This window comes from Sceloporus undulatus, chromosome 3 (assembly GCF_019175285.1).
Source record: "Sceloporus undulatus isolate JIND9_A2432 ecotype Alabama chromosome 3, SceUnd_v1.1, whole genome shotgun sequence".
Taxonomy (NCBI): domain Eukaryota; kingdom Metazoa; phylum Chordata; class Lepidosauria; order Squamata; family Phrynosomatidae; genus Sceloporus; species Sceloporus undulatus.
The window spans coordinates 34,264,502-34,284,991 of NC_056524.1; the positions used below are offsets into that span (position 1 = coordinate 34,264,502).

Here is a 20,490-nt window from a genome sequence, read left to right on the forward strand (position 1 = left end):
TAATAATAATAATAATAATAATAATAATAATAATAATAATAATAATAATAATAATACTGTGACAACAGATTGGAACCTAAGTTTTGTGTCATGTTTAGCTTTAACAAACAAAACAGTGGAAATCAAGGGGTGAAAATAATTATGAGGGGCAACAGGGGGTGCCAAAATATTTCTTGCCTAGGGTGGCAAAACACCTAGAGCCAGCCCTGCCTTGTGGTCTCTTCCAACTCTACAATTCTATGATTCTATACTTTATAGTAATTTCATAGTTACCTTGTTTGGGCAAGCGCTAGCTTTTGTTCTTTACGTTTCTGATCCTCCTATTTGGGAACATTGTATACAATGCTTTTAGCTGGATTCTTTACAATGATTATTATGTACCAAAGGCACCCGATCCTGCCTGATCTTGGAAGCTCAGTTCTGGTTACTACTTTGATGGAAGATAGCCAAAAAAATACCAAAATGCTGGTATTCAGAGGAATGAACTGGCACAACACCTCTGAATATTCCTTGCCTAAGAAAAGCCTGTGAAATTCATGGGATCACCATAAATTGACAGGCAACTTGAAGGCTCACACACACAAGTTGCTGCTATTGAATAATGTGGTGTGTGGTGATCCATGGGCAGATAAAAATACACATCAGAACCTCACCAATAAGTGGATGTCCTGAATTTATATAAAGCCACCTTGAGTACCAGACTGGGGAGAAGAGATGATGGTGGTGGTGGTGGTGATTCACTTTGAAGTCTACCTGTAAGAAAACCAAGAATGAGGGCAACATCCTAGAGTTCTAGGAGTTGGAAGCATACTTGGGCAGCTGTGGAGAAGAGATGGGGACCATCCTAGTGGCTGGAGGTTGTTGTTTTTCTGCCAAGCATATGTCACTTTATTGGTTTCATGTATGTCTTTTGCCTAGTGGATGTCATTGTTGCCTGAGAATGATTTTTACTAGTTTGTAAAACAAGTATTTTCTTTTGCTTTGTTAGAATGAAGCAAATGATTTGTTAGTTGGGGCCTCAGGCCCAAATTCTTCTTTGTTGTCATCTGTTTCTCTTCTGAGAAATATGTGCTGTACTAGAAAACTCAAAAGTCCAGAAGACTTCCATCACAGTGTTATACTCTTGAGCAAGTTAAATCCTCCTCAGTTTGCCTTCTGGGAAAAGGGTGTTTTGTGATTGGTCACACCCAGTGTAGCAGCCATTTTGTTATGTGCCCACAGCACTTTACCAAAATATGGAATATTCCCAGTGGCTGCAAACAGTTAAGTGTTGCAGGCATTGATGATAACCAGCATAGGGCAAAGAGATGACTGTAGAGCAAAGCTGTGGGACTGAGTAGTGCTTATTTGGAGTTAGCCATCCAACTAAGAGGGGGAGGAATTACTTTTAACTCCTAACTTGGAAAGCTTGTCCAGATACAGTGGTTAATACAGCACTAGTAAAAATCACTGGGAGGGACAAAAACAACAACAGAGCTATACTTTCCCTGGCTATCGCAGCAAAGTTGAATACAAATCAAAGCATTTTCTCTTCCAAAGCCAGATCTTACTCATGACTGAAATGTGCCAAGAAAACCAGTTATGTACATCAAAGTTTAGCTGGAATTGAAAAACCACTGCTGTCTTAGGCATCTTGTCCAGGGACAGATGTTGGCAACTGAGCTAGAATTGCTAACACCTGCCAGGTCTAAATTTAATGTATAGCAATAGCAAGTACATTTCTGTACCTCTTATCAGTGTGCTTAAGCACTCACTAAGCAGTTTACAGTGTGTTGCCCCCAACAAGCTGGGTACTCATTTTAGTGACCTAAAGAAGGATGCAAAGCTGAGTGGACCCTGGAGCCCTCCAGGATCAAAATTACAACATTGTCAACTTCCAGTGTTGTGGCTGCAGTATCAGCATTTAACCACTGTCCCATCAGGTCTCTCTTAGTGATTTCTTCACCAAGGACCAGATTACCGATTATTTGAAAGGGTTTGGGATCAAGCCCTGTATCAAACAATACATTTTCAGTGTTCAGATCTCAGATATTTATTTATTCCTTCCTTTCCAGATGTGATTGACCATCTGGAAAGGTCTTGTCAGAGGTCCCCCACTTCAAATGAAAAACAAAACTGATCCAAAAGTCAGTCTGGAGAATTCTAATGTGCTTTAATGTGAAGCCTAATTTTATTTATTTAAGAAACTTCCCAGGTGCATTCGAATTACAAATAATTTCCCAAAGTTGCATAGAAAATAATAATAAACTTGTTAAAACCAACCCCCACATTCCCATGCACAAAGGAGAAACAATAGTAAAACCATTTACTGGCAACTTGAAAATCACTTGTAATGTACAGAATTGTATTATCTAAATACGTTATCTATTTGAGGGCCTTTAAAAATAGATTATGCAGAATTCTGACAGGTAATCTGCCTTGTGCTGCCTGTTTTTTTCTGATAAGGAATGGAAGAGCTTAATTCCAAGAAATGGCCTCATTTGTGCTTAATCCCCTGGAAGACTTTACAGAAAGAACCTGACAGACTGACTCTCTGAGCAGCATTGGATTTCATTCTCACTTAATTATAGGTCTGAATTGTTTGAGCTGATCAGTAGGTTGAACTGTGCTCCAGAACTTTAAACAGTTGCAGTTAGCAGTATTTCCTTTTACAGTGGGAGAAATAATGTGATGAACAGAATGGTCCAATCTCTGCCTCAAAATTGAACAAGAAATTTTGTATAAATTGGGCTGAGTGGGGAATGGAACTATTCCTGGCAGATTTCTGGTATTAATCACATCAAATAATACTTAATTTTAAAGCTCAGTATTGTAATAATTTGCTATATTAAAATAGTATTTCCAGTACTCTCCAGTTAATGTGGAATCCTCAACCTAACCAATATACCCCTTTCTGACATACCCTTAATATTTTATTTGCTTATAGGCACATAATGATACAATTAATATGTTGAAATTCTGGTACAGTGTGCCTATGCCATGCATAGATGCATTTTACGCAGCTTATGCGGAAGCTGCTTGGGGAGGAAAACAATGGTGCGTGTGCCCATAGTGCACGCGCACTGCTCTGCCACATGCACACATTCCATTATTTTCTATGAGGCTCGAGCATAGGTGGATTTTCCCTTACGCGGGGGGATCCAGAATGGACCCCTGTGTAAGGTGAGGGCCCACTATATTAATTAAATGTTCTTGCATTTATATGAGGAAAATAATGCTTAAAATGCCATAATTTTTATATATGGATTGGAAAGGGCAACGTGTTACAGTGCGCCTGTGTTATTTATGGGCACACTATACATGGACTTGAGCGTACGTGCTCAAGCCACGGGGAGCGCACAGGGCGCAAGGGGCAGCACATCCCATTCAAATGAATGGGGAGCATGCCTGTGGCAGCATGCGTCACCGCAGCACCACGCGGCCGTGCTGCCACGCACACAAGCCCCATTCAAATGAATGGGCTTGAGCACATGCGGAATTCGCCTAAGGCAAGGGTCCACTGTATTATAAAGATGGCAACCGTGCTGCATACTGAAATAGAACTGTGAAATTACATAGAGATTCTAGAGTCTGTAAATTAACTTGTTTTTAAGATGAGAACTGAAAAGTATATGGAATGAAGTCAGGAGGAGCTTACTTATATCATTGTGTTTGTTTGCTGTAGCTGGTTTTTCATATTTGCAGTGTTATAAATTTGTTATTAACTCCTAATTCAATTAAAGATTTTTTTAAGGAACTGCCTGCCAAGAATTCTAAGAAGCTTTTCTGTTTCTTAGTACAGGTTGAGTATTCCTTATTTGAAATATTTGGGACCAGAAGTGTTCTATAGTTTGAAATTTTTTGGATTTTGGAATACACACACACACACACACATGTTATCCCTCTGTATTCATGGGGTTTAGAGGCAAAGGACCCTCATAAATTGGAAAATTTCGTGAATAACCCCTCCCTCCAGTTTCAGAGCGACAGAGCGTGCAAGCTTGCCTCTTTTCCCTCTTCTGATGCCTCAGAAAGCTTGCTTGAGCTTTCTGAGGCATCATAAGGAAGCCGGGAGACTCGTGCACTGCTCTCACCCTTCCTCACCGCAGGCAGGCTCTCAGAGGCTTCAAGGAAGGGAGAGAGAAGCACACAAGATTCTCCCGCCTCCCTTCCAATGCTTCAGAGAGCTTGCGTCAGCTGTCTGAAGTATCAGAAAGAATGCGGGGGACTCATTCTCCTTTCTCTGGCTGCTGCTGCCCTAGAAAGCCTTGGGAGAAGCCTTCCCCAAGCCCTCCCAATGCAGCAGGGGCTTGGGGGAAGGGAGTCCTCTCTTCCTCCGGACCCTTCTGCCCTGAAAAGCCTTGGGAGAAAGAAAAAGAAAGAAAGAAAGGTTGCCTCTCTTTCATCTTGCTGTGTCGTCCTGTAGTTGGCTAAGCAGGGCTAGTTACAGAGTGGCAGGGAGGACATGGAGAGGAGGGGGAGTGCATGTGCATTTGGAGGCCTAGACCTTGCAAATGTTAAAAACCGTGTATACCAAAGCCATGAATACAGAGAGATGACTGTATAGGCTGGATAGAGAATGAAGTCCTGTGAGATGGCGGAAATCCAAGCATGGTGCTTGACGCAAATCCACACCTCACACCATTCTACAGATCTTTGTGTCTCTCTAGCTGTGTCTTCCTCCAGCCTCACAAATACAGTACAGGTAAGTATCTCAAAACTTTTGGGATTTTGGAGTACTTTGGATTTCAGAATTCTGGATAAAGGATATGCAATCTGTACTTTGAAAACAATTAATTTCTGTTAAACAGTTCGCAGTGAATTATGCTCTCTTTTAAAACCATAAAGCTACCCACAAATTAGGGGGTAACTTGTGCGGTCTTTTTTTACTTCTGTGAAGTACGTCATATGGCTATATAAAATTTCAACTTTTGCATTTTAATTAATTCTTCTTAAAACTATGACCTCTAAGATCTAAGTCCAGTTGTGAATCATAGAGTAGCCTTGTTGAATTAATGGTATTTCCATAAGTGTTGGCCTACTATTCAGCAATTAATTCATAGGTCTCCTGCAACTGGAACTAGCAACTGGATTTCCGCCTTATTTGGTTTTTAAAAACATTTAAATGTTGATGATCCCAAGATATCAATGTGAGTTGGTTGGGGGTAGGAGAATGAATATGAGCAGTGGCATATACTTACTGTGGCCTTTGCTGCTGTCAGAACAAATGAGTCTTAATAGGGAAATGTGACTTAAATCATTGCTACTAGAGCTTCAGCAACAATATTTAAAGATCCCTTGGTATTGCCATACTTCATTTAGTCCACTTGTGAACAAATATGGTTAGCATTTTATCATATGTATGCCCAGCAAATTCATATAATTTTCACCATATTTGAGCTAACAGAATATACATTATACAAGCATCCCTTATCAGGAATTCTGTTCCAAAATCCAAAATTATCCACATGGGTGGCTGAGGCTCCGCAGAATTAATGCAGTTTAACACCACTTGAACTGTCACAACTCCATTCTATGAAATCCTGGAATTTGTAGCTTGTTGTGGCACCAGCAGTCTGAGAGAGTCTAAATATCCCTCAGAACTACAAATCCCAAAATTCAGTAACATTGTGCAATGGCAGTTAAAACAGTGCCAAACTTCATTAATTCTGCAGTGTGGATGCAGCCTGAGATAGTAACACCTTTGTTTTCTGATAGTTCATGTACAAAAACTTATTCCCCAAATTATTAAACAATATTGTGTATAAAATTACGTCCAGGCTATGTGTATGAGATGTATAGGAAACATAAGTGAATTTCATGTTTAGACTTTGACCCCATCTCCAATATATTCCATTATGTATGTGCAAATATTCCAAAATCCAAAATACTTCTTGTCCCAAGCATTTTGGAAAAGGGAGACTCAACCTGTATACATTTTTGACCGAAGAATTATACTGTAAAATTTGGAGAAATGCAGATGTTAAAGGATAACAGCATTCTGGCTTAATTATGGGTCATTGAAATGCAAATTCTTTTATTTTTTTATTGAAAGTATGGTTAAGATTAAACCCCTTAGCATTCCTACTTCTGCATAAGTGTAATGTATTAATTAATTAATAGTAATTATCTTGGATGCTTTGAAGCAATGTTGATTATGTTGTAAAGTCTTGTTATTAAAAAGTGTTACCTCTTCATTTCCAGACAGATGCCAGTAGTAAAGCTATATTTTCAAAAGTGATGGTGATAACAAGTAAGTTTTAAAAATGTTTTAAGGGTAATGTTTGAATAACCAGTGGTTCCTTGTTAATTTTTTAATACTGAAGAATTGATTAAAGTGCTTCCTTACTTTGAAGAAGTACCACACTATTGAGTTTTCAAAATGAATTAGAAGAAGTTGTGCAAAGAAATACTGATTTAGGTTTTTGGTAGTTTGAGAGATGAAACTGGGAGGTAGGAGACAATCCTTTTTTCATTGTATAAAATCCATAAAGAGATTCCTGGACTTTGTTCAGAATGCAGTACATAATGCAGTTTACAGCTTTCAGTTTCTTGTGCTCTTCCTTCTTTTCTTTTCTTTTCTTTTTTTACTCTTTGTTGCTTCATAGATCAGATCAAACAGTGTAGGTTGGTGAAATACAGTGCAGAAAGGAATCTTGATGTGATACTGCATTTTGTAATGACATGGAGGAAATAAAGTGAAAAGGAGAATATGGCCTGGGATAGATTGCCAAAAAACAGCACCCTGCTGGCACCCGTTTTTCCTCCGCAGGAACGGCACAGCCCCCAAACAGCAAGCCGTCACTGGAGTAAAAAGAACCCGGTATTTCCGGCTTCTTTTTACGGCACCGCAGTGATGTTGTGAGTGTGCCACTGGCGCACTTGTGACATAAGTGGCATGTGGCAACGTGGAGATGCCATGTGCCACTTACGTCACAATCGTGGCACCCCGTATGGATGGGATGTCACTGCGCTGTACTAGGGTTAGGGATCGTAAGGTTGCTGCATGGTCTCTAATCCTAATATGGCGCCAGCACGGTGCTTTCATGCCTGTGTGTATTGGGCCTACGAAAGATTTCTAAATACTCATGTTCCAGTCCTAAAATTAACATTAGAAATTATTTTTACAATTCTCTAAATTTAAAATGGAAAGTAACTGAAGCAGAATAGAGTACAGAGCTGACTCAAAAAATAGGATGAATCCTTCTGTCCTTAACTCAAGTTAAATACCTAGCAATAATGTTTGGGTTAGAGCCTTTGAAGTTGGTATTCTTGGTATATTTGGAATCAGTGAATAAATCTCTTTCTTCTTTAAAGGAAACTTGCCTGATCCTGGCAAAGCACAGGATTTCATGAAGAAATTCACTCAAGTTCTAGAGGATGATGACAAAATAAGGCACCAGCTGGAAACTCTTGTTAGCCCAACTTGTTCATGCAAACAAGCTGAAGGATGTGTGGTAAGAACAATTAATTAATTAATTGCTGGTTTCATTTATTAAATTATCTGTCTTTTAATGCATTTATATAAATATTGCAGCGAGAAATTACAAAGAAGTTAGGAAATCCCAAGCAACCTTCAAACCCATTCTTGGAAATGATAAAATTCCTTCTGGAGCGGATAGCCCCTGTGCACATCGATACAGAATCTATCAGGTATATATTTTCGCTTAATGTGGGATAAACCTCATTAAAACAGCTGCAGCTGTTTTTATCAACATTCTTCCATCTGCTGAAAATTTTATTTTTGTCCTGTCCTAATGCATTACCATTATACATCATTATTACTAAAGATGAGATTAATCTTTCCCAGTTTTTCTTAGAATTAGGATGCAATTTGGGTGATTTTAGGATTGTGGGGCAATTTTTTTTACAACATTTAATGGGATTGGGGGTTGCTTATGGTGACATATAGTTTTTTTATTTTTTTACATATAGTTTTGTCTACTGGGGAGGCAGTCAGGGGAGAAGGAGTTCTGACAGTATTAAGGAAAGAGAAGCTTTTTTGTGTGACTAGTAGCTAGTCCACCACTCTGAATTCCCTGAAGTTGTGTGTATAGCATTGTTCCAAGAATATTTGATTGTGGGTAAGGGGAATGATGTTGTCCAGAGGACCTTCTCACTTGCTGCTGGCAAGTTCCCCACATTTAGGTGCTTAGCTGTACATCTGTGGAGAAAGCCTGCATGGTGTAATGGTTTGAACACTCTAGAGGCCAGAAATTGAATTCCCCACTCAGTCATGGAAACCTACTGGATGACCTTGAGCATGTCACATTCTCTCAGCCTCAGAAGAAGGAAGAGACAACTCCACTCTGAAGAAATCTTGCCAAGAAAACTCCATGATAGATTTGCCTTAGGATGAAAAATAAAAAAGCAATAGAAAGTAGTAGCAGTAGACAGCATTTGTCCTAAAAGCTTAACTTCTAACAATTAGTACTATGAGTTCACATTCAGTGAGAGAGGATAAACTTCACCCCATTTGTGTGTTGTATTAGGAAGCAAAAAATGCATGTTGATGATTAGCAATGTGATTATGAAATGATTTATAAAATTATCATTGATAAATTTTGTTCTCTTCCTTTGTTAGTGCTCTTATTAAACAAGTGAACAAATCTATAGATGGAACAGCAGATGATGAAGATGAAGGTGTACCTACTGATCAGGCAATTAGGGCAGGCCTTGAATTGCTTAAGGTAAAGATCCTCTTCAATTTAAGGGGGAAGCACTACTTTTATTATGTATCCAGTCATATGTTTCAAACTATATTTAGATAAACCATAACTTAAGCTGTGTTAGCTAAGTATAAGACATTACATCAGAGGAGACTCTGAAGGGAAATCTGAAGCACTTCCTTTATCCTAGTCAGTCCACTATGTGGTTTGGTGTTGTTTGATAGTAGCCTCTGGCCTCTGCAGAAGCTTTTAGCGTGGTGTGCCTCTAAATTGTAGGGCAATAATGATAGAAGCCAATTTTCATCTCTGATGCAGAGGGTAGGTTTGCCTACCCTCTTTTTGGTAATAAACTTAGCTTCTGTTCCTGAATGCTTCCATAAGCAGAAGCTGTTCTTTTTCAGCTTTTGTTTGCAGCAAAACAAACTTGGGGCTCAGGAGAGACAGGGCTCTTGAGGAAACCACAGTAGAACATAGGGACATACATGACTGTGGGCCACACTTTCTTTACCCTTTCTTAAGGGCCTAGAGGCTTAAAGACTCAAATGATTATTATTATTTTTTTGGTTACTTTTGAATGTGTTCTGACTGATGGGTTTACCAGTTCTATTAATGTACTGACTGATCACTGCAATATGAAGATGATTTAGACTCTTAGTTTCTGTTGCTCCTGGATACCATCTCCAGGAACCAAACAATCTCCTTTAGAGTTGGAGATGGTAATGTAAGCAGCATGATAGATAGACAACAAATGGTTTGAATGAAATTCGACCAAACTCAAGTGAGATCTCATATTGAAGCATAATCTATGGTACTGAAGAAATCATACTTCACAATAAATACTCTGTTTTCCCAGTATGAGCCAGTGGATTTTTTACAATCTTGCCAATGGGATAATGGTATAGAAGCAGATGTCTGTTGTGATCATTGCAAATAAAATAATTTGCATGCACTCTGATTTGGATGCTATGTAAATCAACTCAGTTGGCATAGACTCTTTAAACATTAAACAGATAACATTTTAGCAGTGTTCTCTGGGTTAGAAAAACTTAAGAATATCATAATTTGTTTTATTTAGTGTTGGGTTGTCCCATTTTAAAGGAAGAAACAAAGTTGAGAGTGTTGACTAAATTGTGGGTTTTGTTTAATCAGCATTTGCTTCACAGTACTTGGAGTAATGGTGAGCCGGAGATTTGTGTTCACGTCTCTTTTCCCACACATTTTATTGTATAGCTAAGAACTGTTAATCAACATGGTCTTTAAGTATCATAGGCATGGGTTCTAAGCCTGCACAGAGCTCCCTTTTGGAACCTTCCAGAGCTTAAAAATTTTCACAGGGGTCCCACCACTCTCCTTTACTGTACTAAATAAGCCCTAAAATAAGGCTATGGCTCAGTTCTACTTTGGTTTCCACAGTGTTGGTACATACAGTGCCTCCTCCGCCATGAATTAAAAAAAAAAAAAAAGAACTAGATAACTTTGGCAGGAAAATGGAAAAGATGACACAAGATATATCAAAAACACAAACAGAGGTAGAAAAGATCAAAGAGAAGACTGACAGACTGGAAAAGACATCCAACGAAATTAGTCAACTACAAGTTCAACAACAATCAAAGGATTTGACGAGCGAACTGAGATACAGGGATAAATGCATCAAAATTAGAGGACTAGAAGAAAAACCAAAAGAGGACCTTTACAAAAGAATTATCCCAGTATTAGCGGAATATATTGACCATAGCGAAGAAAGAATGGAGGCCGAATTGGATAATCTGTTTAGAATAAACTCCAACGTTGCGAGAGACAGAAAAATACCTAGAGACATTTTGGTATGCTTTATGAAATCGAGGACAAAAGACAAAATTATACAGAGAAGCTATGAACAAGAACTAATTATCGAAGGCAATGCTATAAAAATATTTAAAGACATACCCCCTCAAATAATGACACAGAGACAGAAATACAAACCTCTAACCCAACTTCTAAGAAATATGAGAATAGACTACAGATGGGAGAGAATAGAAGGATTGACAGTTATATATGAGCAAAGGAGATACAAAATAGACAATTTGGACAAAGCAAGAGAAATGGAAAAAAGATTACTAGGGGACCATAAAGACAAAGGAAATGGAAGAAGAGAGAAATATTTTCAGACAAAAGAATGGAGAGCAAGTAAAGACAGAGAAAGGAATAATAGTGGTGAGAGGAAAAACCCAGAGGAATTGGAACCAGAACTGCCTAGTAAAAAGGAAGTAACAGGAGAAAAGAAAAAAGAAGAAACAGTTATTAATCTAGATCAAGAAAGTGAAACTTAAACATCAACATAAGAAAGAAGGAGGTGAGAGGAAGAAGAAGATTTGACAAAAGTAAAATTTTACATTATAACAAAACAAAAATTAAAAATTAACAAATAAAAAACAAAAAAATATACACACACACAGGGGTGGAAGGGGTGGCTCACAAAAATAAATAAATAAATAAATAAATAAATAAACTAAGACTAAAAAAGATAAAGAAATAAACCACAACCATGAAAGTAATCTCGTGGAATGTGAAAGGAATCAATGCCAAATACAAAAGGAGTATCATATTTCACAGATTAGAAAAACTTAAAGGAGATATTATATGTATTCAGGAAACAAAAATCAAAGAAAATGAAATAAAATATATAAGAAATCCAAAATTGGGACAATGCTACGCTTCCGCAACGAATGGGAAGAAAAAAGGAATCGCCATTTATGTTAACCAAAAATATAGCTCAAAAGAGATATTTAAAGATAATGCAGGCTCCTATGTTGCAGTCGAGGTGAAAACCCATAATACAAAACTTCTGTGTATTGGAATCTATGCACCAGCTGAAAATAGGGATGTGTACTTTCAAAAAGTTCATGAAGAAATTAAAAAAAATAGACTATGACAATATAATAATGTTAGGGGATTTTAATGCAGTAATAAATCCCACGATAGACAGGAAATCCAACAAAAATAAAAAGATCAAGAAATCCCAAGGCAAGCTACCGAAAACATTTTTCAGTCTTATAGAAGACATCAATCTGACTGATGTTTGGCGATATAAAAACAACTCCGAGAATGGATACACCTTCCACTCTGAAGTCCACGATTCATTATCGAGAATAGACCTAATCTTTGCTTCTAAACCAATATTACCTCAAGTAAAAGCCATGGAGGTACTGGTAAAACCAACATCAGATCACAACCCAATAATGATGGAAATTAAAGAAAGACAACTAGACTATATTTGGAGACTACAAGAAAACCTACTAAACGACACGGAAGTAGTGAAGAAAATTAAAGAAGAACTAAAACATTTCTTCAAGGAAAATAGGACAGACGGAATGAAAAATAAAACAATCTGGGATACCAGCAAAGCAGTTATTAGAGGAATACTCATCAAAATAAACAGTGAACAAATAAAAAAGCAACGAAGAAAAGAATTAATGATTACGGAAGAATTGAGAAAAAAGGAAGAGGAAGGGAAAAAAAAGGGAACAAAAAAATTAAAAATAGAAGTAACCTTGTTACAACAACAATTAAAAACTCTAACTTTAAATGATATCTCAAAGAAATTAAAAGCAAACAGACAAAAACAGTTTGAATTTGGCAATAAAGTAGGAAAACTATTAGCAAACAAATTAAAGAAAACTAAAGAAAAGAAATTGATAACTGAATTGAGGGATAACGGTAAAATCATTACAGAACAAGATGAAATTAAACGTAAATTTAAAGAATATTTTGAAAAACTATATAAATATAACAAAGAAGCAGACAAAGAAAAAGAAAATATTAGCATATATTTATCTAAAGAAAATATAACAAAACTGAACAAAAAGCAAAAAGTAATATTAAATCAAAACTTTACAGATAATGAGATCTCTGATGCAATTAAGAAATTAAAAGCTGGCAAGACTCCAGGTCCAGACGGTTTATCTGCAATATATTACAAAAAAACAGAAGAAATTATACTTGGCCCTTTAAGAGACACATTAAACGATATTCAGAATGATGGAATACCCGATTCCTGGAGAGAAGCATTAATCACATTAATCCCTAAGGAAGGTAGAGATAAACTAGAAACATCAAATTATAGACCTATTTCTCTCATCAATGTTGATTATAAAATATTTGCAACAATTATTGCCGAAAGATTAAAGAAAATTTTGAGATACCAAATTCATGAAGATCAAAACGGATTTCTTCCGGATCGTCATATGAAAAATAACATTAGAACAGTAATCAATATAATCGAACACTACGAAATTCATAACGAGAAGAAATTGGCTATGATTATGTTGGATGCAGAGAAAGCCTTTGATAGGGTGAATTAGACATTCTTACAAGAAACTTTAAACACAATGGAGATGGGTTCAAGATTTCTAACATGGATAAAGACTATTTATAAAGAGCAAAAAGCCCAATTAATAATAAACCAAGAAAGAACTGATCATATTAGAATTGAACGGGGCACAAGACAGGGTTGCCCACTGTCACCACTGTTGTTTTTGATAGTCCTGGAGATATTAAATAATAAGATTAGAGAAGATCCGAATATCGAAGGAGTAAAAATAAAAAGTCATCAGTGGAAGCTGAAAGCATTCGCTGACGATATAATTTGCTTTGTGGAAAACCCACAAGAAAGCATAAAGCATTTAATAACAACTATTAATGAATTTGGTAAATACTCCGGTTTCAAAATCAACCAAGAAAAAACATCAGTTATACTTAAAAATGTAACCACATCAGAGGAGAAAGATATACAAAGGAAAACGGGTTTCAAGGTTGTAAATAAAGTAAAATATTTAGGGATAACTTTGACTAAAAGAAACATAGAATTATTTTCAAATAACTATGCGAAAACATGGAAAGAAATAAAAAGCAACTTATCAAAATGGACTAAATTAAACTTATCTTTAATGGGAAGAGCCGCAATTATCAAAATGAACATTTTACCCAAATTCATATTTTTGTTCCAAAACCTACCTGTTATATCTAATGATAAATATTTTGAACAATGGCAAAGAGAACTGTCACAATTTTTGTGGCAAGGGAAAAAAGCAAGGGTAAAGTGGAAAATATTGACTGATGACAAAAATAGAGGAGGCTGGGCTCTCCCAAACCTCAAACTATATTATTACTCCTCATGTTTAAACTGGATAGAAGAATGGATAAGACTGGACAACGAACGTCTATTAAGCTTAGAAGGTTATAATTTACGCTATGGATTTCACGGATATATGTGGTATAACAAACTGAAAATGGATAAAAATTTTTATCATCATTTTGTGAGACGGTCCTTACTTAAAGTTTGGAGTAAGATAAAAAATCAATTCTATAAAGAAATACCACTGTGGGTATCTCCGCAAGAAGCTTTTTTATACAGAACAAAAACAAAAAAACGAGAAATGGATAAAGTATAAAGATATATTAAACAAAGGATGCAATAACGAATACAGCATGAAATCTATGACCCAAATTCAGAATGAGCTACCAAAAATAAACTGGTTTGTATACAATCAACTGACATTGCAATTCAAGAAAGATTACAGAGAACTTGGACTATCAAAAAGCAACAACGAATTGGATGATATCTTTATTAAAAAGGACAAGGCGCACATAGCTAAATTCTACAAAATATTGAAAAAAATAGACCTGGAACAAGAGGTAGTCAAACATACAATGGTACGATGGGCAATTGACATCGGAAGAACGATTCAGCTTGAAACTTGGGAAAAATCATGGAAAGATACCAACAAATTTACCCTATGTCAAAACTTGAAAGAAAATTATTTTAAGATGTTATATTGTTGGTATATGACCCCAACAAAAATAAATCTGATTTATAAATCTGGAAAGAGAAACTGCTGGAAATGCGACAAGACTGAAGGAAACCACTATCACTGTTGGTGGACATGCCACATGGCTAAAGAATATTGGAAGAGGATACAACAAATGATGAACGAGATCTTACAAGTCGAAATACCATTAAAACCAGAATTATTTTTACTTAATATGATTGGAATAGTGCCCAATAAAAAGATTGAGAAATACAAAAAAATTATACTGTATATGGTGACATCTGCAAGAATACTATACGCGACATACTGGAAGAAACCCCAAACCCCAACCAACGAGGAATGGTTGATTAAACTAAGAGAAAACATGGATATGGACATACTTACCAAAATAATGAAGAATGAATCCCCTAAAGAGGTTGAGAATGACTGGAAGTGTTTGAAAGAATATGGTAAAAACACAGGATGGAATCTGAGCTAATTTAAATGAAAGATGTGTGAAAAAGAAAGAAAATATTAAGAAAACATAGAGATCGTATGGTAGGTTGTAAGATACTACAATTGATCGAGATATATTTTTCTTGGTAAGCCAATCTTTAAGTTTTAGCAATAACAAATATGAGAATAAGATATTAATTTGTTTGTAAATCAACAAGAAGATATAAAAATTAAATAAATTAGAGAAGATCTACTGCTAGTTTGTTAATTTGTAGAATCAGGAGAACCAATTTAATGTCAAGGATATGGATTTAGCAGTTAAGATAGGGAAGAATTAATATATCAAGGACTACTACACGAAGTAAAGATTGTGATGTTTTAGTGTTTTGTTTAATATGTTTAATGTATCTGTTTAATGTATCTCTGTTTGTCCTCAAGATGTTTGTTCTTTTTTAAACAATAAAAAAAAATAAAGAGTTTTTTTTCCCTTTGGGAGCTTCGATTTCTATTTTTTTCCTTATTACTTTATTCTGTCTTTTGTTTCAATTGTTTTCCCCCACAGTTTTTGCATGTTTGTTTATTAAAAAATATCATTGCCTATAGCCTTGTTTAAGAAGTGCAACCTGTGTGTGTGAGAGAGAGATTCCTTCTTCTGGATGAGCATGAGCATGATCCTTTGCTTAAGAGAAAAACAATGTGTTGGTTCCTCTTATTATCAGCTTATCTTCACATGGTAGCCAGTAGGTCTTTGAGGAGAATCCTTGCAGTATGTTGGGCTGTTTCCTAAGATGTCTGCTTCAGCTTTCTAAGTGCTATTAGCATTGCCAGAAAAAAAAAATCAGTACTGCTATTGGTACCAAAGTGTTGAGATCAATAGATCTGTCCCAGAAACAGAAATATGTTCTCACACTGGAAAACAGAAGAATTAAAAATGTAACCAAAAGGTTTTGCAAAAACAAAATGTTCCAATATTTATTTTTATTTGTTTTAGAAGTACAAGAACCTTACCCTCCATTAGATATATTTAGTCATGGGATTTTTCCAGTACAGATTCTAGAGAACATGGCTCTAGAATGTCCAGATAATACAGTGTCTGAACATTGAGGAGAAAGGTAGAATCAGAGTAGAACTGATTCCAAGAGATAATGTTCAAACTAGGCTTGAACCTTGATATCACTGCCTTTTGTTCCTGGTACCCAAAATTTTTAAGATTGGAACAGTCAGTACATTGAAGCAAAACCTTCTCAATTTTTTTGCAAGTCCTGGATTCACACTATGAAATCCAACACAATGGGAGTTGACATTGTCAACCTAGGCCACAGCCTCATTATACTTGGTTGCTGTTTCTTTATTGAGACTTAATGAGAATGTTTACAGTTACGCCGTTTATTCTTCCTTTTACCTGACCCACTGTCACTGGGATTAGTATCCAGTTTATCTTAGAGCATGATCACAGTTTTGTAGTTGATCACTACACAGTTCCTGCACACCACTGTACTCACATATTTAGACCACAGCTACTGCACTGATGCTGGGTTGGTACTTTTTTACATTCACTGTGCCTATATTGGTTACCAGGTAGTGAATCCACTCCTTTGTCCATGACTGATTTTTTGGACACCTCTGTTTCTTCCTTTGCCCTAGCCTATATGGGGATGATATAGCCATTTTATTTCTCATCAGTGTTGATAATCTTTGTGATCATGATCTATCCATTGAAGCCACTTCAGTCTTTAGTATTAACATTGTGCCAACTGGAACAAGAAATCAAATTAAGAGAAGAGCAACTTAAATTAGATGCAACATCTAAAGGACTGAAAGAAAAAATGCATTGTCTTCAAAAATAAATATCAATTACAGCAGTAGAAGAACTGGAGAAGAAACTAAAATATATGAGGCAAAGATTCTTTGAATTTTCAAATAAACCCGGAAAGGTACTGGCTTATAAACTAAGAAAAGAAATAAAGGGCCCATACAGACAGGCCAAAATAAAGCTGCTTCGGGTCACTTTGGAGGTATGCTATTTAAATAACACACACATCTTAAGAGGCCAGAAGCTGTACCAAAGCCATGCTCCAGTCCTAAGGATTGGAGCACAGCTTTGGCACAGCTTCTGTCCTCTTAAGATGTGCATGTTATTTAAATAGCATACCTCCAAAGTGACCCTAAGCAGCTTTATTTTGGCCTGTTTGTACAGGCCCAATGATTATTTCAAAAACTGAAGAGAGTTTATACAGAATTAAAAAATGTAAAATAAAACTTATTTTCACAAATTACTTTACGAATTTATATAAGGTAGATCAAGATAAAGAAGATACTTTTTTTTAAAAAAAAATAGGTAAACAAAGAATAGTCAAATTGACAGAAAAGCAAAAGTCTGAATTGAGTAAGAAAATAGACATAGAAGAAATAATAGATGTAATAAGACAGATGAAATCAGGGAAATCCCCTAGCCCAGATGGTTTTATACCAGAATACTACAAGACATTTGTATATCAATTGATGACACCGCTACAAAGAACTATGAACAAGATAATGACTACTGATGTACCTAAGACATGGACTCAAGCAAATATAATTTTGATACCAAAAGAAAATAGACTTGACAGATCCAAAAAGTTATAGACCCATCTCTCTATTAAATTAAATTGCGATTATAAAATAATTGCAGCTATTATGGCAGAATGACTTAAGAAAATTCTAATAAATTGTATACATGAAGACTAAGCATGCTTTCTACCAAACAGACTGATTAAAGGTAATATTAGAAATTTACCAAATCTGATATAATATCATGAAAAATATAGACCAAAAATTGACATTATTTTTACTGATGCTGAGAAAACTTTCGACAATATCAATTGGACATTTATGATAATAATTTTTAGAAAAAATAGATATAGGGAAAATTTTCTAAGATTGGTAGAAAAAATACATAGAAATCAAGAAGCTATCTTATTGATAAATGGGGAAAATGTACATTGACACAACTGACTTCTCCCTCATATGACATTTTTCTGTAATTCTTTTGAAAGACTGTTGGTAAAGTTATTGAACTGGGCAACAAGTTCACCTTAGAGCTTAAAGAGTAGAGGAAAGGGGAAGAACTGTAAGCAAAAATGTTAAATTCTGGAAAGTTTCAAAACTGAGCTCTGCATAGGCACGGAATCCATGTATATGAATACATAGAAGACCACTCAAAGAACCACAGTTACAGCTAACACTCTTCTCCCTTTAACTTGGCAGGGCTGTCATTATCTATAATTTGGTGTACAATTAATATCTTCTGTGCTGAAATTTTATCTTTTTATCTTCAGTAAATATTGGAATGTAATGGTTCAGTCTGTATGTGGTATCATGAGACCTACATTTTAAAAGAGCCTTACTGATTATTCTTACAGGTACTTTCGTTTACACACCCTATCTCATTCCATTCAGCTGAAACATTTGAATCCCTTTTGGCTTGTCTAAAAATGGATGATGAAAAGGTAGCTGAAGCTGCACTGCAAATTTTCAAGAACACGGGAAGCAAAATTGAAGAGGATTTCCCGCACATCAGATCGTGAGTTAAATACATTAAGATATAATACACTGTATTATTCTATACTATACAACAGTTGGGAAATATTGGGCAAAATTTATCTTCCCTGGAGTCAATAATGAAAGTTTAATTCGTTTTGATAGGGTTGAATTGTCCCATGATATTTATTAAAATTTAGAGGAATACTGAGTTTAGGTAGAGGCTCAGCACAGAAGTTGAAACCTATTTGTTGATATTAATTATGCGAACAACACACATATAAAGTATCACTAGACATTTAATATAATATTGTTTCTCTTCTCATTATTTTCTGCATTTGTTTTAATTCATGCTGTTATCTGCCTCGATCCTCAAAAGGGAGAAGTGGGATACAAATGAATAGATGATGATGATGATAATGATGATGATGATGATGATGATGATGATGATGATGATGATGATGATGATGCAAAAGGAACTTTGAGGCTAACTGAAAGAAAGAAGCTGGTAGCATGAGCTTTCATAGACTTGAGCCTACTTCTCAGATGTGTGCAGAAGTAGGCTCAAGTCTACTAAAGCTCATGCAACAAGCTTATTTTTTTAAGTTTCAAAGGCAGTACAAGATCTCTTTGCATGCTGATTTTCCAGACTAACACAGCTATGTCTTTGAATTGTACCGCCAGACGTTTAGTGCATTTTAATAGCATCTTCCTTCTTGCTGATAAAACAATCATTTGTCAGTTCCCCTCTTCATGAGACCATATTGTTCACATTATGGCCAACCCCCTACACATGCAGCTTTGACACTTGCAGATTTGATTAATGTGTTCTCTCTAGGAGTCTCTAGGTCTTCCATTGTGACTCTGCTGGATGTTGGCCATAGAGTCACCCTGGATGACTTGAAGATTCCTTGAGAAAAAACATCTCTAGACATTTGTGGGTCCTCCAGCATGATTCCATGGTAAACTTCCACCTGATGTTGACTGTAGAGTTTCACTGGAGGACCTACAGAGTCCTAGTGGGATGTGCTGTCAGGTTAAAAAAATAGTTTAGTATTTGTGGGTTTTCCATTTTCACAAGGTCCTGTGCCCCTAACCTCAGTGAATACCACTGCAGTGAGATTTATGCATCTCTCATGATACGATGGCTGGAGAAAAATGTAAATCATTCAGTGTTCTTCAGAAATGCATGTGTGTTTGTGTCTCCATAAAACAAAACAACAACAACAACAACAACAAACATTGAACTGATGATACATGACCAGGAACATCTACATCTCTGAATAAATCTTGCCAAGATCTCCAGAAGGTGGAAATGATTTGAAGTCACACAACACATACACACAATCTTGAAGCTGTGTTGTTGAGGTTTCCTATCATGCTAAGTGGTGAAGGAATGGGACCTCACATGTACATTACCTAGAATAAAAAGTGTTATAGAACGGCAGGCTATAATTTTGATAAAACCTGATCATACATATTCTGTTTATATTCACAAAATTATCTGAGTTCCATGGATCTTCAGAACTGTAATTACAGTTTAGTCCAGGGGTAGGCAACCTGCGGCCCGCGGGCCGGATGCGGCCCGGCAAGGCCTTGGGACCGGCCCCAGCCCGGCCTTGCCGCCGATTGCCGCCGGAGCCTTTGGCCTATCAGGAGGAGGCGGGAAGGGGGGGCAAGCGGCAGGCAAGGGAAGAAAGCGGCGGGCAAGGGGGGCAATTGTTTATAGAAGCCTCCGAAACATGCATTTATATTAACATTTTTTTAAAAATCAGCAATTTTTTAGCATGTTCTCCATTTTTTTTAAAAAAGTGTCCTCCATTTGAAATGTCTGTCCTACATTTGTCCCAGTTTATTTATTTATTTAATTTTTTTTTAAAAAAATATTTATTTATTTATTTTTTGGCTTCGGCCCCCCAGTTGTCTGAGGGACAGCAACCCGGCCCCCAGCTCAAAAAGGTTGCCTACCCCTGGTTTAGTCTGTCTCTGTAACCTATGAGAAGAAGTAAAAAGCTATCCAATTGTGTGTTGAGGTTTTTTTTTCTTGTTAGGGTGCCATTTGCATCCAGAGAATTGCATTT

At 36.3% G+C, this 20,490-nt stretch overlaps 1 protein-coding gene across 1 annotated transcript in view; it reads left to right on the plus strand.

Moving 5' to 3' along the window:
• Positions 1–20,490, plus strand: part of PDS5B (PDS5 cohesin associated factor B) — a 136,081-nt gene that overhangs the window by 68,344 nt on the left and 47,247 nt on the right. The window contains 5 exon segments of the mRNA XM_042457262.1: positions 6,184–6,232; positions 7,297–7,436; positions 7,517–7,632; positions 8,564–8,669; positions 18,292–18,452. Of these exon segments, the coding sequence (XP_042313196.1) occupies positions 6,184–6,232; positions 7,297–7,436; positions 7,517–7,632; positions 8,564–8,669; positions 18,292–18,452 (572 nt within the window).